General features: G+C 44.6%; 1 protein-coding gene across 1 annotated transcript; it reads left to right on the top strand.

Annotated features, from left to right (window-relative positions):
• Positions 1–16,085: 16,085 nt before the first annotated feature.
• LOC147462268 (uncharacterized) lies at positions 16,086–17,259 on the top strand. Its single transcript, XM_086525771.1, has one exon. The coding sequence runs from the start codon at positions 16,674–16,676 to the stop codon at positions 17,229–17,231; it is 558 nt and encodes a 185-aa protein (XP_086381897.1). The 5' UTR covers positions 16,086–16,673; the 3' UTR covers positions 17,232–17,259.
• Positions 17,260–18,731: the final 1,472 nt, after the last annotated feature.

Here is an 18,731-nt window from a genome sequence, read left to right as displayed (position 1 = left end):
ACAACATCATGGCATCACCGAGAATAACCATGGTATCAACGAAATATCATCATGGCATCACCGAGAATAACCATGGTATCAACGAAACAACATCATGGTATCATCGAGAATAACCATGGTATCAACAAAACATCATCATGGTATCAATAAAAATCACCATGGAATCAACGAAATATCATCATGGAATCACCGAGAATAACCATGGTATCAACGAAATATCATCATGGCACCACCGAGAATAACCATGGTATCAATGACATATCATCATGGTATCAATGAAAATCACCATGACCAAAGTATTAACAAAACATTATCATGGTACCATCAAAATCACTATGGTATCAATGAGAAATTATCAATAAAACGACGTAAACTATATCTCTAAAAGAATAATTATACGAGAATCAATGAACGAGTATATCATATAACAAAAGATCATGTACCAACAATAGCTCGATAGAATTTGGACGATCATCAATGGCTCGACTGAATCGGAACGATGTGTAACTGGCTTCTGCAGCAAAGTTACGTCAGTAATAAATATATGATTGATGAAGAAAAATATAATTGAGAAGTTTTCAATTATGAGAAAAATCAAAAGCAAAAAGTAAAATTTTGATTTTCAAACATATTCGCAATCTGAGACGATAACCCAAAATTGGTGCAGAATTTAGAGAAACTTTTTTCTGCAAAGTTATAGACCACATCGATTCCAATCCCCATCGTGGATAGTTTCTTCTGCAAAGTTGTAGAACACATCGATTCCGGTCTCTCACGCGGGTAGTTTCTGCAAAATCGTTTTCAATAAGCAGAAAAATAAAAAACAAAAAACGGCAATTGCTTTTTAGGTATGTACGCAGTCCGCAAACGATAACTCAAAATCGGTGCAGAATTTGAAAACACTTTCTTCTGCAAAGTTGTAGACCACATCGATTCCGGTCTTTTTCGTGGGTAGTTTGCAGTCCGCGAACGATAACTCAAAATCGGTGCAGAATTTGAAAACACTTTCTTCTGCAAAGTTGTAGACCACATCGATTCCGGTTTTCTCAACAGGTAGTTTCTGCAAAATCGTTTTCAATTAGCAGAAAAATCAAAAACAAAAAGCGGCAGTTGCTTTTCAGGTATGTACACAGTCCGCGAACGATAACTCAAAATCGGTGCAGAATTTGAAAAAACTTCCTTCTGCAAAGTTGTAAACCACATCGATTCCGGTCTCTTAAGCGGGTTGTTTCTGCAAAATCGTTTCCAATTAGCAAAAAAATCAAAAACAATAAGCGGAAGTTGCTTTTCAGGTATGTACGCAGTCCGCGAACGATAACTCAAAATCGGTGCAGAATTTGAAAAAACTTCATTCTATAAAGTTGTAGAACACATCGATTTCGGTCTCTAGCACGGGTAGTTTCTGTAAAATCGTTTCCAATTAGCAGAAAAATCAAAAACAAAATGCGAAAGCTGTTTTTCAGGTATGTACGCAGTCTGCGAACAATAACTCAAAATCGGTGCAGAATTTGAAGAAACTTCCTTCTGCAAAGTTGTAGACCACATCGATTCCGATCCCTATGAATGAGTAGTTTCTGCAAAATCGATTTTGATCAGGAGAAAAATCGAAAACAAAAACGTACTGCTCTGATACCATGTTGAGAGAGAAGGAGAGAACACAGAAGTAGAACCCCAAAGTGTGTAGAATACACACATGAGATGATGTATATATAGAGGGGACCTGGGTGCCATATATAGAGAAGCCATATATTGAGTAGCTTCACATATAAGCTCAACAATTTAGGCTATGTGCAATTAGCTTAAATTAAAAATTTAAGTTATGTATATCAGCTTATTCTTAGTGTGTGACGTACAGGTCTTTTATGTGCCATGTATATTCCAGTCACGCCGTGGGGTAGATCTATCTTTGCAGAGACGGACATTGAGCCAGTAATTGATCCCATCATACCATCACCACAAGATGCAGAGGAAGATGTAGTAGAAGTTGAAGAAGGTCAGCCAAGCCTTGCAAATAGTCATCTTGAGGAGGAGGAAGAGGGAGAAAGCGATGATGATTCTACAGGAGGTGATGGAGAGGAGGAAGAATCTCTAAATTTGTTTATTGATTTGAATACTATGGGTCTAAATATGGATCCTAGTGCTTGTAGAGATCTTATACAAGATGAGAATTAAAAAAACTCTCCATTCTTTCACTTGGTGTAGTGTATGATTAATTTGCAAATGTTTCATTATGTGCTTATGAATAGTATTTGTAATGGTTTTGTTGTGAGTTCAATGATTTATGTATAATTTTTAGAGTGAAAGAGAGATTAAGTGAAGTGAGCAAGCATTCTGGAGAGTGTAGGAGTTGTATTGGATTTAAATGGAAACCCGCGGGAGAGGGAGGGGGAGGGGGAAGGGGGTCCAGCCTGTCTTAGTGGTAATGTTTGCGGCAATAATCGCGGATATTTGCGCGGTAATATGTGCGGTAAAGTGCCGCTTCTGCATCAAAACGATTCTCTCTCCTCATTTTGAATTCCTCTCTCTTGTTTTGCGGTAATGGCCCGTGGTAAACACCACGATCTCTCATAGTGTTGGCTTGTCATCGGGTCGACCAGATTTGGTTGCACCATCATTTCCCACCCCCTAGTTGAGAATTCATGCTCAACCACAATATTATTTAGATAAAAGAAGACTGTATAGAGAGAATGATATAACATAGATATATATTGGCTATATAGAGAGGTTAGAGATTGAGATAAAATCATCTGCTGCATCATCCTCCAGGGTCAAATGGAAAGCTCGCAGCTTCCCCACTCACAGTGTAGGCTCCACCTGGATCAAAAAGAAAAGAATGGCCATGGCCATCCACTTGTAAATCATGTACATCCAAGCCTTACTTTGCGCTTGTAGACCAATAGACACGCCACCCTTCCAGCTCTTCATAGCTTGGAGCGTTGTCACCCTGTATCCATAAGTCTTTGTGTCCGCTATAAGCACACTTTCCATCACTTGAGAAACCTGAATCATAAGCAGCTATCCTACCATCTGCTACAGAACCCTCCATGGTATAGTCCACTTCAAAAAAAACTTGCCACTGATACAAAAATACCTGTAAAGCAACCTCCAATAACACATGTATCCACAACATTAAATAAAATAGCAAGACCCTGCCATTTGCCTCCACCTGCTGCATAGTCAAGCAAACCTGATCCCTTTGCAAACCTGTATCCAAACCCTCTGAAAACGGCTCCAAGGCCACCTTTTCATACTCAAGAGCATGATCTGCTGAAGCTTTAACCTGTTCTTCAAATACCTCATCACCTTCAAGGTTGGCGGCACCTTCCTCGCTACATAGATCCTCCCTCTTATAGGCTACACTTGTATCTGTTTCCGTAGAGTCATCTGCCGGAGCTAGCTCTCCACAGCTACACACAAACTCTAAAACTTCACCGTGCACCTCCATATGCTCACCAAGAGAAGGTTGCCGCACCCCGTGCATAGATAACTCAACTTGACCTACCAAAGCTTCTGTTCTTAGCTCCTCCAAGTCATCCTCAAAAACTTGCCTTTCTATCAAACTGGATGCACAATCAAACCATATTTTTTCCTCCAATAGGGACTCGATCACCATCATGAGACACAAGATAGGGTTGCTGGACATGCAAATTCACACAAGGTGTAACACTATACTTCTCTTCGACCTTTAGCTGACTGACATGCAATTCGCATACATTTTTTTCCACTTTATCTACATGAAAAACATCATAATTTCCGTACCTAGAAGAGATGGATCCTATCTCCCACATGCTATCTGTGTCCAAATTGCTGCTAGAGCTATGAGAGCTGTCGGACTCCTCTTTTGAACTTGCCAATCCTTTGACCACTGCTACCTTCCTCGTTACCAGTTCTAGAACTGACATCTCTTCTTTCAGATCTTCTATCACCTTGTCCTCTTGAGCAAGCAAGCTGAGTGGCACTCAGAATATGCTTCTGCACCTTTTGAGCCCTTATTGGTACTTGTTCTACCTCTTCTAGCCTCGCATCATCTTCCTGTGCTTTGATCAAATGCATATCAAGAAAATAAGCTTTTACCTCTTGCTGCTCATCAATTTGTTTGGGCCTAGGTCCACTGGCTATCATGATTACTGACTGCAACAATTCTACCTCCATCTTCTTCTTCATCTTTCGACTCTTTGCTCTGGCAACTCTGACAGCTTCATCAAAGGTCCTTGGATCTTCATAGTCCACCCTCTCACAAACATAGGGATGCAAGCAAGATAGAAACCTTTCCAGCTTAAAGTATCCGACATGGGTTGCTTGGGTAACAGCCGCAAAATCCCCCCAATAAGCTTCAAATTTATCAACAAAGGCATCAAAATTTGTACTTACGTTGTCAGGAGTTTTTTGGAGCAAGGGATTGCGCATATGTACATACACATGCATGGTGCATCAAATAAAGGATTGCCCATTTTCCTTAGCCAGGGGGTTTCGTGGGGCCCACATGTGTACAGGTAGGACACCATGTACATAGTGCATCGATTTTCATCGTTACTAGTACCATTGTGTTTTTCTACAATAAGGAGGAGTTGGTAGCGCGTAAAAATTCTCAAGGAAGCTATCCGCGGGCCGACGACGTGAGGTCAGCAGGTGCGTCAGATGGCATCTAGTGGCGTGAGGAGGGCGAACGAGGTCAATATTTGCACGCAGATGAGGACGGACACAACGTGGGTGTTTGCTTGTGAGAATTATGCAGAAAGGTCATCATGAGGACCTTTTTTTGGGGCCACTTCACGTGGTGGCGAGGTGCATTATTGGAAAAAAGCTGAGTGCCAGGTGTGCGAATGATGCAAAAAGGTGACAACTATGCACTGCGAAGTCAGTTTTTGGCCTGTTCGGGGCCCGTTTGAGGTCATCTAAAAGGCCAAGGGTGCCCAACTAATAAAGCTAAGTGTGGGAACTGAAAAAACTGAGAGAAGACCAGAAAAAACGTGGAGAAGAGAGGAGGAACAGCCGCAGGTGTGTTTTTGCTCATTTTGGAGCCTGTTTTGGCCGTAAACTGCTCATCCGAGGTCGGATTTGAGCACTTTGACATTGTAGACTGGGGTTTTGGGCCGTTCCGGACGCGATGGCGCTGTCCATTTTGCCAAATTCCTCACTCTTTTTCTGCTGTTTTTCTGTGTAAGTTTCTCCTATGAGCGAAGTTCTGCTCCAGTTTGTGATTGTATCTGGTATCTTTTACCCAGATTGTGTGAGCTATTTGCCCCATTGGTGTTGGCCCAAGCTCATTTGTATCTAAACATCAGAAATTCTCCTCTTTTGAGCTGAGTTTTTTGGGTGTGTGTATGTGTGTGTGTGTGTGTGTGTGTGTGTGGAGTGGGCAAGTGGATAGTCTCTCTCCTCTCACTCCAGAGGTGTGTTCCCTGTCTCGGCCAGGTGTGTTGTGTAAGCCGAGTGGTGCCCCATAGTGTGTGTGTGTATCTTCCCAAGAGTGTGTGTCGGGTCGTTATAGAGGCGCTGTGTGTGTTTTCATCCCGCTCACATTCTTTTGGTGCCCCCACTGAGGATCTTCTTCGAGTACCTTCTGCTTCGAGCTTCAAGCTTCGAGCTTCGGGATTGCAGGTTGCAGATTACAGGTTACAGGAACAGGGACAGGGACAGGTACAGGTGATTCACACAGGTACAGGTAGCTGGAGTACAGTGATGTCACTTGCAGTTGTTGTGGGAATGCATCACTTGGCGCCTATTTGAGCGCATTGTCTGTTGGATTGTACGTTACTTGTGGAAACTGCCATTGTACGCCTTTGTGGAGCCATATATGGTTTTATTTGGCAGTCCCAGCCATTTCTGAGACTTGGTCTGGAAGATAGTCATTTCTGAGACTTGACTATACGCGATTTGCATTAGCTTTCGTGTGAGGGTCGATAGCGTGAGGTTTTTATTGAGCTGGGGGATTCTCAAATGTGGAGATCCTTTCGGTGATACAGGTAGCTGGAGCACCCTTTTCGTGACCTCACCATAGGCTATGTACTAGTGAGTCCTATTTGATGCTCGGGTTCTATTGTTGGCAGTTTATGCATACTGATACAGTCTATATTTTGGGTTCCTACTGCTCTACTTCTGGGGAAACTCTGTCGAAATTTTCCCAAGTTATGATGGTTGGTTTTTTGGTATTTTGAGCCATTTATGCTGTTATGCTGCTGAAATTTTGGCAAAATCAGAGGTTGAGTCAGGTGTGCCTTCTTGGGAGCTTCATGGTTGGCTTTAATGGATGATCAAAATGGCCCTCAGTTCACTCGTTTTCATTTAACGCAAAGAATTCAGATTAATGTTCATGTGTCCAGGAAGATCTTTTTCCAGCAGCGCATAGTCTTTATGTTTGGGCCAAGAAGATTGAGAGAGATCCTGGAATGTCCTTTGCCTGTTGTCATTCCGATGATCAACTATGAAAACTCATTTGATGTGCATGTGTTTGTCCTTATCTAAAGTTGAGCTCCATTGAAGTTTCTAGGGATTGGGAAGTGAAAAGTTTTGGGTTCTTGCACGTGTGTTCGAAGGAGTTCTCAAAGCATCATAATTTGGGTAGCCATGGCTTTCTCTTATCCGGAGTTTCATGGAAGAAGTGATGAAGATGTGGAAGAATTTTTGGAAAAGATGGAGGTTGCCTGCATTAGCAACCAGATTCATGACCCTACGCAAATGTTACGCCTTCTCCAAATTTGTTTGAAGAGTGATGCACGAGTTTGGTCCAAGGCATTTGAAGAGGAGTTGCGTGCAGCAGATCCACCTATAAGATTGAGTTGGGACAATCTAAGGCATGGATTGGAAGTGGAGTTTGTGAAGATAGAAGATCCTGACAAAGTGTGGCAAGAAGTACAAGGTTTGGTGCAGAAGGAAGGTGAGCCAGTAGATGCGTACATACGTAAGTTTTCATTGGCATGGGAGAGAATGTGCAAGGCTTTAGCACCACAGGTACCCCCGCCTGACATGATGAAGAAGGACAGGTTCTTGGCTGGTCTTTGGGAGAATATACGTTGGAGAGTGGAGCTAAAGAAGCCTAGGACATATGAAGATGCACTAGAGGTAGCAAGGAACAAAGAGTGGAAGCTGAGGAAAATGAGCCAGTTAGGGGTGGAGTCTTTGCCAATGAGGTCTGAATTTCAGCCTATAGAGTCTTTACAAGGGCGCATGTCAGGGGTTCATCATGAACCAGTGGTTCCTGTTACTACTCAGGTTATGCCAGCAGTGGTCACTACAGCAGTGCAAGATGATGGCCTAAGGCAAGACATGAGGCAAGTGGTTGATCTGATGAAGAATCTCAGCCTAAACATGCTAGGTCAAGTGGGAAATAATCGAGGTCGAGGGCGGTTTGCAAATCAGCCAGGAGGTGAAGAAAGACCTAGGAATGGTGCTGGACAAAGTAATAGTAGGTTTTGGAGGCAGACGCCCACATGTTATAATTGTGGAGAGTTGGGTCACATCAGCCCGCAATGTGATAAGCCACCAAGGATGGGGGGAGACATGTATCCATTGCCAAGACAGGTGCTAACTAGATCAAATGATTATGGCATCGAAATTAAGGGAGACGAAGGAACCAGTGGACTGACCCAGGAGGAAAAGGGAAAGACAAAAGTGCTAAGTGTAGTCACCTTGGAGAAGGCATCAAAGCTAGAGGATACATTAGTGATGCCTATTGGGAAGAGGACCACAGAGGATAAGGAAGGAAGAAGTGCCCCAGGTCCTAGTAAGAAGAAAGGAAAGAGCCATGAAGGCGAGGATGTCAAGGCCAAGAGGAAAAGGAGAGCTCGTCGAAAGTTTCATGTTTCAGATTTTCCACTAGGGGATGGGCAATTAAGCTATGACTTGAAGGAGGATCTGACGAGCAGGAAGGCAGATGTTACTTTTGGGCAGCTTATAGAGATGGTGCCTAAGCTAAAGCGACAGTGGAAGAGGATGGTTAACCCAATGGAGAAAGAGCCAGAGAGGGGTTCAGTAAAAGTGTTGGCAATGGATGAGCTACCAGACATTTGTCCAATAGTAGATGTGTGGCATAAAAGAAAAAATTTGGGACAAGGTTATGTGGATGGAGGAGCCCAAATATGCGTCATAACACACTCATGTGTTGAGAAGATGGGTCTCACAGTGGCTGGGGTGTCAGGTTTTCGCATAAGATTGGCAAACCATCAAAAAGTAAAATGCTTGGGTGTTGTAAAGAGCTTAGAAGTGGAGGCATATGATGCAAAGGCAGTGGTTGATTTTCATGTGATGCCAGCAGGGTTGGGAGCATATCCTATTATACTGGGCAGACCATGGTTACGTGCAGTGGGAGCTGTTCAAGATTGGCGACATGGTACAATTAGCCTCTATGGAAAGACAGGTACCAAGAAGCTTTATAATATGGACACAAGGAAACGATTAGAGGAGCTTTATGAAGATGAGGATGAGTCTAGTGATGAAGACTCTTCCACGGTGACAGATGAGGATAGTGATAGCACTACCAGCAGTGATGAGGATGTTGATGTTGCATTTCTTTTGATGGACAAAGAAATCCAGGAGATTGGTTTAGTCGCATTTGCGAAGGAAGTTGAAGATGAAAGTGAAGGGCCTTATGAAGTGATTGAAGGGCTGATGCAAACCAAGATTGAGTTGTCAAAGAAGCAGGAATTGATGACACAAATGATCAGTGGAGACCTCTCAGCTATGGAGAAGGATATATATTTGCATATGCTGGCTAGTTTTCCTGATTTGTTCATTACTTCATATGAAGAGATCAGAGGGTTCAAGGGTGAAGAGATGCATATAGAGCTGAAAGAAGATGCTAAGCCAGTGCGTCAAAGGCTAAGAAGGATGGGTCAAGAGCAAATGGAAGCCTTGCGGGTAGAGGTGGACAAGTTATTGAAGGCAGGGTTCATAGTTCCAGTGGAGACCACAGAATGGGTGAGTCCAGTAGTAGTCAGTCCAAAGAAGGATGGGAAGTGGAGAATTTGTGTAGATTTTAAACCCTTAAACGCAGCCACTAAGAAGAACCCATATCCTCTTCCATTCATCGATCAGATCTTGGATTCAGTGGCAGGTTATGAGAGGTACAGTGTGTGTGATGGTTTTTCAGGCTATTTTCAATTGAAGATTGCTCTTAAAGACCGCACAAAGACAACTTTTATTACGCCATGGGGCTGCTATTGCTACACAGTATTGCCATTTGGGTTGTCAAATGGACCATCTGTCTATCAAGAAAGAGCAAATTGGGTGTTGGAACCATTCATTGGTAGTTGTGTTAAGGCTTTTATGGACGACTTCTGTGTCTATAGCAGTAGGGCTGAGCATCATGAGAAGTTGCAGATGGTATTGGCTCGATATGATGAATGTGGAGGACAACTAAATCCAAAGAAATGTCATCTAGCACAGCCAAGGGTGAAGTTATTGGGCCATATGGTGTCAGAAAATGGCATTGAGGCTGATCCAGATAAGGTTAAGTCTATTATTCTTCTTCCATCACCTATGAGTACGAAGCAATTGGCAACCTTTATACACAAAGTGAAGTACATGGCACGGTTTATTCCATTGTCTTCGCAGCTTCTTTATCCATTACAACAAGTGGCAAAGCATGATCCATTGCAATGGGATGACAAGTGTGAAGAAGTGTTTCAAGAGGTGAAAGAGGTGTTAGGGGGGTTGTCAGCCATGCAGGCTCCTGATTGGGAGAAAGTTTTTTATGTAAATCCATCAGTAGGGGATGATGCCATTGGAGCCATGCTATTGCAAAAGGGGAAGGGCAGCCATTATATGAGGCCAGTGTATTGTGCAAGCCGAGTGAAGTTGGTAGCGGAGAGAAAGTTATCGGAAGTAGAGCTAGTGATGGCTAGTGTAATATTTGCTTGTCGACGATTTCGTCATTACTTGCTACCACGGCCTTTTGTTTTCTTGACGAGTTATGCCTTTTTGCCACAGTTAATTAATGGTAGTAACATGTCAAATGTGGTGAAGAAATGGGTAATTGAGCTGCAAGAGTTTGAGTTCTCTTTTCTAGTGGAAGATAGTACAAGGGCTACCCTAGCTGATTTGTTGACCTACAAGGAGAATCCCCTTATTGTTAAGGAAGAGGTGGTGAGAAAGGTAGTTGAAGAAGTGCCACAGATCAGCAATGCACATGTGTTGTTCTTTGATGGTTCATACAAAAAGAGCCATGATGCAGCTTCAGGGGGTATAGCACTTTATGATCCAGAGGGGAAGCTAGTATGCAAGAGAGGGTTCAAATTGGATGCTCATAGTAACAATGAGGCTGAATATGCTACATTGGAAGCCGGATTACACATTTGTTTGAAGCATGGGGTTCGAAGGTTGAGCATAAAAGGTGATGCCTTGTTAGTGGTGAAGCAAGTGTTGGGTGTGTGGAAGAGCAAGAACACCTCATTGAAGGAAATGTGCTTCAGAATTAAAGGCCTGTTAAAAAAGTTTGAAGCATGGAGTATCAGACACATTGAACGTGCTCTAAATGGAGAGGCACATGAAGCAGCTCAAGGCATGATTGGGGAGCTATTTGTGTTGAGGACCACTTTACCTCTTTATCATGGCCGGGAAAGTTTGGCTCAAGAAGAGGAGTTTTTGCTAACAGGAATCATTCCAAAGGAGATTCAGAAGTCTAAGAAGTATGGCTTTGTGCGTAGAGCATACAAGTACAAATTGATTGGTGATGTCTTATACATGAAAGGGGCTGATCTCGTGTTGAGACGTGTACCTTGGCGGGAGGAGCTTTACAGAGTGTTGGAAGAGAATCACGAAGGCGCATGTGGTGGCCATTTTGCTCTAAAGATCACCTTGCATAAGATTTTGCAAGAGGGGTATGTATGGCCTAGTTTGCACAAGGATGTTCACCATTGGTGTAGGTCTTGCAATAGGTGTCAAGCATTTGGGAAGAGAGTGTTGAAGCCAGAGCTACGAAAAACCATTATGGCGTTTGATGTGTTTGAAAAGTGGGGAATTGATGCAATAGGCCCGTTACCTATCACAAGCAGGGGCAAAAGCTATATTTTGACGGCAGTGGACTATCTCTCTAGATGGGCAGAGGCTATAGCAGTAAAACAGATCACTGCAAAGGATGTGGCAAAATTTGTGTATGATGAAATATGTTGTAAGTTTGGGGTGCCACTGGAGCTACTTTCAGATAAGGGGCCAGGATTTAGGGCTAAATTGCTAGCCTTCTTATGCACAAAGATGAAGATTAGGCACCAGCATACCACTCCTTATTACCCGCAGTGTAATGGCTTAAATGAAAGATTTAATGGTGAGTTGGTACAAATTCTTTCTAAAGTGACAGAGCACCAAGGAAAGAATTGGGATTTGGAATTGCCTAGTGCATTATGGGCTTACCGTACTTCGGTGAAGACAGGTACAGGGTTTACTCCATTTCATTTGGTGTATGGAAAGGAAGCACTATTGCCTGTGGAGGTAGAGTTGCCTGCGGTCAAGATGTTAGAGAAGTTGCTTGGGCCGCCTAGTGATGCATTCAAAGAGAGGCTCTTGCAGTTACAAGAGGTCCAGTTGGATAGGATGAGCGCTTTGGAGCATTATGGGCAGAGGCAGGATAAGGCTTTGACAAAGCTAAATGAAAAGGTCAAAAGTAAGGGTATCAAGCAACATGACTTGGTTTTGCGTTACAACAGTAAGCTGGACAACACCTTCCAAAAGAAGTTTCAAATTAAGTGGGAAGGCCCTTTCAAGGTAGTAGAGTGTTTTCCAAATGGCACATATCAGCTGGCTAACCTGGATGGTATTCTACATAAGTCAAGGGTAAATGGGTTGCGTCTTAAATTGTATCATGCCAGGTTGATGATGGTGGAGCAAGATGAGTTTTTTGAAGAGCGAGTGATGTCTGTGAGGGATGAGGAGACCTGTGATGCGGCGAGTCTCATATCTCTCTTTGCTGCTGCTGATCATGAATGATCTAGCAGGCTAGGGGGTGGGCAAATTATGTCAGGAGTTTTTTGGAGCAAGGGATTGCGCATATGTACATACACATGCATGGTGCATCAAATAAAGGATTGCCCATTTTCCTTAGCCAGGGGGTTTCGTGGGGCCCACATGTGTACAGGTAGGACACCATGTACATAGTGCATCGATTTTCATCGTTACTAGTACCATTGTGTTTTTCTACAATAAGGAGGAGTTGGTAGCGCGTAAAACTTCTCGAGGAAGCTATCCGCGGGCCGACGACGTGAGGTCAGCAGGTGCGTCAGATGGCATCTAGTGGCGTCAGGAGGGCGAACGAGGTCAATATTTGCACGCAGATGAGGACGGACACAACGTGGGTGTTTGCTTGTGAGAATTATGCAGAAAGGTCATCATGAGGACCTTTTTTTGGGGCCACTTCACGTGGTGGCGAGGTGCATTATTGGAAAAAAGCTGAGTGCCAGGTGTGCGAATGATGCAAAAAGGTGACAACTATGCACTGCGAGGTCAGTTTTTGGCCTGTTCGGGGTCCGTTTGAGGTCATCTAAAAGGCCGAGGGTGCCCAACTAATAAAGCTAAGTGTGGGAACTGAAAAAACTGAGAGAAGACCAGAAAAAACGTGGAGAAGAGAGGAGGAACAGCCGCAGGTGTGTTTTTGCTCATTTTGGAGCCTGTTTTGGCCGTAAACTGCTCATCCGAGGTCGGATTTGAGCACTTTGACATTGTAGATTGGGGTTTTGGGCCGTTCCGGACGCGATGGCGCTGTCCATTTTGCCAAATTCCTCACTCTTTTTCTGCTGTTTTTCTGTGTAAGTTTCTCCTATGAGCGAAGTTCTGCTCCAGTTTGTGATTGTATCTGGTATCTTTTACCCAGATTGTGTGAGCTATTTGCCCCATTGGTGTTGTCCCAAGCTCATTTGTATCTAAACATCAGAAATTCTCCTCTTTTGAGCTGAGTTTTTTGGGTGTGTGTATGTGTGTGTGTGTGTGTGTGTGTGGAGTGGGCAAGTGGATAGTCTCTCTCCTCTCACTCCAGAGGTGTGTTCCCTGTCTCGGCCAGGTGTGTTGTGTAAGCCGAGTGGTGCCCCATAGTGTGTGTGTGTATCTTCCCAAGAGTGTGTGTCGGGTCGTTATAGAGGCGCTGTGTGTGTTTTCATCCCGCTCACATTCTTTTGGCGAGTCTCATATCTCTCTTTGCTGCTGCTGATCATGAATGATCTAGCAGGCTAGGGGGTGGGCAAATTATGTCAGGAGTTTTTTGGAGCAAGGGATTGCGCATATGTACATACACATGCATGGTGCATCAAATAAAGGATTGCCCATTTTCCTTAGCCAGGGGGTTTCGTGGGGCCCACATGTGTACAGGTAGGACACCATGTACATAGTGCATCGATTTTCATCGTTACTAGTACCATTGTGTTTTTCTACAATAAGGAGGAGTTGGTAGCGCGTAAAACTTCTCGAGGAAGCTATCCGCGGGCCGACGACGTGAGGTCAGCAGGTGCGTCAGATGGCATCTAGTGGCGTGAGGAGGGCGAACGAGGTCAATATTTGCACGCAGATGAGGACGGACACAACGTGGGTGTTTGCTTGTGAGAATTATGCAGAAAGGTCATCATGAGGACCTTTTTTTGGGGCCACTTCACGTGGTGGCGAGGTGCATTATTGGAAAAAAGCTGAGTGCCAGGTGTGCGAATGATGCAAAAAGGTGACAACTATGCACTGCGAGGTCAGTTTTTGGCCTGTTCGGGGTCCGTTTGAGGTCATCTAAAAGGCCGAGGGTGCCCAACTAATAAAGCTAAGTGTGAGAACTGAAAAAACTGAGAGAAGACCAGAAAAAACGTGGAGAAGAGAGGAGGAACAGCCGCAGGTGTGTTTTTGCTCATTTTGGAGCCTGTTTTGGCCGTAAACTGCTCATCCGAGGTCGGATTTGAGCACTTTGACATTGTAGATTGGGGTTTTGGGCCGTTCCGGATGCGATGGCGCTGTCCATTTTGCCAAATTCCTCACTCTTTTTCTACTGTTTTTCTGTGTAAGTTTCTCCTATGAGCGAAGTTCTGCTCCAGTTTGTGATTGTATCTGGTATCTTTTACCCAGATTGTGTGAGCTATTTGCCCCATTGGTGTTGGCCCAAGCTCATTTGTATCTAAACATCAGAAATTCTCCTCTTTTGAGCTGAGTTTTTTGGGTGTGTGTATGTGTGTGTGTGTGTGTGTGTGTGTGTGTGGAGTGGGCAAGTGGATAGTCTCTCTCCTCTCACTCCAGAGGTGTGTTCCCTGTTTCGGCCAGGTGTGTTGTGTAAGCCGAGTGGTGCCCCATAGTGTGTGTGTGTATCTTCCCAAGAGTGTGTGTCGGGTCGTTATAGAGGCGCTGTGTGTGTTTTCATCCTCAGTGGGGGCACCAAAAGAATGTGAGCGCGATGAAAACACACACAGCGCCTCTATAACGACCCGACACACACTCTTGGGAAGATACACACACACTATGGGGCACCACTCGGCTTACACAACACACCTGGCCGAGACAGGGAACACACCTCTGGAGTGAGAGGAGAGAGACTATCCACTTGCCCACTCCACACACACACACACACACACACACATACACACACCCAAAAAACTCAGCTCAAAAGAGGAGAATTTCTGATGTTTAGATACAAATGAGCTTGGGCCAACACCAATGGGGCAAATAGCTCACACAATCTGGGTAAAAGATACCAGATACAATCACAAACTGGAGCAGAACTTCGCTCATAGGAGAAACTTACACAGAAAAACAGCAGAAAAAGAGTGAGGAATTTGGCAAAATGGACAGCGCCATCGCGTCCGGAACGGCCCAAAACCCCAGTCTACAATGTCAAAGTGCTCAAATCCGACCTCGGATGAGCAGTTTACGGCCAAAACAGGCTCCAAAATGAGCAAAAACACACCTGCGGCTGTTCCTCCTCTCTTCTCCACGTTTTTTCTGGTCTGCTCTCAGTTTTTTCAGTTCCCACACTTAGCTTTATTAGTTAGGCACCCTTGGTCTTTTAGATGACCTCAAACGGACCCCGAACAGGCCAAAAACTAACCTCGCAGTGCATAGTTGTCACCTTTTTGCATCATTCGCACACCTGGCACTCAGCTTTTTTCCAATAATGCACCTCGCCACCACGTGAAGTGGCCCCAAAAAAAGGTCCTCATGATGACCTTTCTGCATAATTCTCACAAGCAAACACCCACGTTGTGTCCGTCCTCATCTGCGTGCAAATATTGACCTCGTTCGCCCTCCTGACGCCACTAGATGCCATCTGACGCACCTGCTGACCTCACGTCGTCGGCCCGCGGATAGCTTCCTCGAGAAGTTTTACGCGCTACCAACTCCTCCTTATTGTAGAAAAACACAATGGTACTAGTAACGATGAAAATCGATGCACTATGTACATGGTGTCCTACCTGTACACATGTGGGCCCCACGAAACCCCCTGGCTAAGGAAAATGGGCAATCCTTTATTTGATGCACCATGCATGTGTATGTACATATGCGCAATCCCTTGCTCCAAAAAACTCCTGACAACGTCTTGCTGCAAGCCTTTGATCTTTGCATCCGCTTCCGAAGCGACACCACCTTTCGATACCTTTGTAGAAAGTGCTCTCAAAATCCGATCCAATTTTGCTTATATGCATGTTCGAACCCATCGAACCAAGATTTTGCTTTACCTCGCAGCACCAAAGGTAGAGTCCGGAGCTTTGCTTCATCACCTGGCATCTGTAATACTGTCAACATAAATAGCTCAAAATTGGCAATCCAATCCTCTGCATCTTCATCTCCTTTGAACACCGGACCAAATTCCTGCTTCATCTTGACTCACGAACACCTTGTTAGGAACCAATCATTGGATCCTCCGTGGGAGCACCACAAGATGGAAAGGGAGAAATGGGAAAACACCGAACACATAATCTGACTGCCTCTATATAACCCAGTGATTCCACAACACCCCTATCCCCTAGTAAACACACACCTAGACGTTGCTATAGCAACAACTATTGTCCTTGCCTGTTCCCAACCAACCTTAACTGCATACAATCCTAGCACCAAGCATCACCCTCAACTAGATTCATGCTATTCAATATTGATTCACACACCATCACTTGCAACATCTCTGGAAGACGTACACCAATATTTCCTTGAACTTTCAAAACCTACAACAGGCAATAGCTTTATAGCCAATTCCAATCTCTTTTGCATACACCACCCGCCCTAGCTCACATATTCTTTGGCAAACAATTAATCAACAATTAAACATGAGAGTGAGGGAGAAGATTGACACCATTTGGGGATAAACATAGGCAAATATCACTGCAATAACTTTCAAAAAAGGGAGGTATAACGATGGGTCTCAAGAAATTATTCCCCTTCGCTTCACAGTCACCATAGCCTCTGGGTCGCCCTGCCCTCCATTTCCTGCAGGCTGCGGCTACCATGTATTCCCTTGCTTAAACACCCAACAATTAGCCCCTGACGCCACCTTTCCTTTCTATTGCTCCTGAGCTCCTCGTTATTGCATCCACAAGGGCCACAACGAATGCGATGCTCACTCTCGGTATGCAAGCCTACTTACGAGCTTTTAACTATAGTGCTACCAAGGTAGGCTCACTCTCCTACGATATGTCTGTATAGAGACCAGCCATTGTTGCTTTGGATACGGATCATGGAGGCTCTGCATACCCAAGACGACCCTCGTCCTCTGCTTCTTGTCCCTCCTCTTTATGCAGCGCATGGTCAAATGCACGTGGCTCTCCTTACTAGAACCCTCAAAGCGCCCCTCCGTCTTGCGTTATCCAGCCCCTCAGGTGGTGCAACCCTCCATGCAGCTCCTTGGCTTTGCTCACCAGCGTCCTCCTGACCTTCAAAACCTGCCCACGGTTCTGCTCCGTAGTTTCTCTAGAGCCCTCAGCTCTAGGCCTTCATCTCCTGCTCTCGATCACGGAAAAGTCCCCAAGCTGCACCCATTTGGGCAACCCCCCTTGCTTTCTGGTAAGTGGCGTTTGAGAGGTCTCCCTCAACGTTTTGTCTCCTGGATCTTACAGAGCACTGGCCAACCTCCTTTTGCAAGCCGAGCCCCCTTGAATGACGAGCTTCCTTGCTCCCTTATGCATTGCCAAGACGGTGCCCCCCTTGTCTGTGAAGCGGCCCTTGCAAGTCGGCCCCTTCCCCGTGCAATGATGCTCCTCTTTACTGCTCAAAGCCACCCCTCCCTTGGGAGGCCAACCCTGCAACAACTGCAGCGCTCAGCTCCCTCTCCTCTTCGTTCACCCTGTCCTTAGCTTGGCCCCACCTTCTCCCGGCCTGACCCATCAATTGCATGGCCACCAGGTGGCGCCACTTTCCCCATGAACTGCAGCCCGCCCACAGCCTGGCCACTCATGGCGTTCACCCACATGCAGCCCCTCCTCTTGTGCATGCAGTCGACGTGCACCCTTTTTATTTTTTATTGATAGCTATAAGCTATTTTTAACTCGATTAAAAAAACCTGCCTAGCCCCTTGTCCGATACTCACAACCAATTGTCGATATTGAAAAACTCTCTGCAGTTCAGCGTCATCCCCATGTCGATCACCTTCGAGAAAAAGCAATCCCATCATAACCCCATTTCTTCAAGTGGTATATCCTCCCGAACTTTCCAATTAAGTCCAATTAAGTCGGTAGCCGTAAGGTATATTGCATAGGCGAGAGAAAACGTCCACGTTGATTGTCAAACTCTAAACTGCCATGGCCCGCCACAGCATTTGATCCAAGATCATCGAGATAGTGGTCTTTAGGTATCCAAAAACTCCAGCTCGTCTAGCACGAGTAGCCTCATCATATAAACCATGACAAGACCTAATGAGAATATCCACCAAAGTTCAACATTTTTAAGCATCCCCATTAGTAGAGTGGAAAGCCATCCTTGTCGTTCTAACTACCACATCTGACAGACACATCACCATAAGATTTGTTGAACCTTGCACCAAGAGGTTGACCAAGCACCTTACCATCTGCTTGCGAATCTCCTCTCTCTCTCTCTCTCTCTCTCTCTCTCTCTCTCTCACTCACACACACACACACACACACACACACACACACACACACAAACACACACCATAGCCGCCATCTCGATGAAGCTAAGGTTTTTGTAAAGATTGCATTGAATCAAATTTCCCTCACATCCCGAGGGCTTTTCATCACTTGTCTCTGTGTGTGTGTGTGTGTGTGTGTGTGTGTGTAGTGTTTGTGCTATTTCAAATCACTATTGTCTGCGTCCTAGCCGCTAGCTCAAAGCTAGGTGGTGCCCCTTGTTCATTTCCCGTGGCCAGGTCGGCGTGCATCCGCTCCTGGTGTTTGAGGCCTTCGGGATCCGTGTCACGCTTTGCGCTCGTCAATGGGTAAGACCTGTGACACACATATTTTGTATGCTAATTGTGTAGGGCAATTGCTGGTTGCTTGTATGAAGGATACTTGGTGTCCTAGTAATGCGTCTTTTTTCCATGATGTTTTCATAGTGTATTCCCCAATGGAAGGTCTTTGTCGAATTATTTTTGTGCTCAAATATGTAGAACCAAACCTTGTATGAGTTCATTTAACTAAAATGATATCCAATGGATATATTGTAAAGGGGTCCTTAGGAGACAAAGGTTTGTTGTGAATTCATGCATTGTGTAATATATGTGTTATTGATGAATAGGAGATCATCCATATACCGATTAGAGTGTATGAAAGCTAAAAGCATATCATTTTTTTTTAGTCTGAATAATTTTCTTACATATTCTAGCTCAAACCAAGAAAGTT

This window comes from Adiantum capillus-veneris, chromosome 2 (assembly GCF_014529385.1).
Source record: "Adiantum capillus-veneris isolate H3 chromosome 2, ASM1452938v2, whole genome shotgun sequence".
Classification (NCBI taxonomy): Eukaryota; Viridiplantae; Streptophyta; class Polypodiopsida; order Polypodiales; family Pteridaceae; genus Adiantum; species Adiantum capillus-veneris.
The sequence above is the reverse complement of the archived record's forward strand: the minus strand, read 5'-3'. Positions and strand labels throughout refer to the sequence as shown.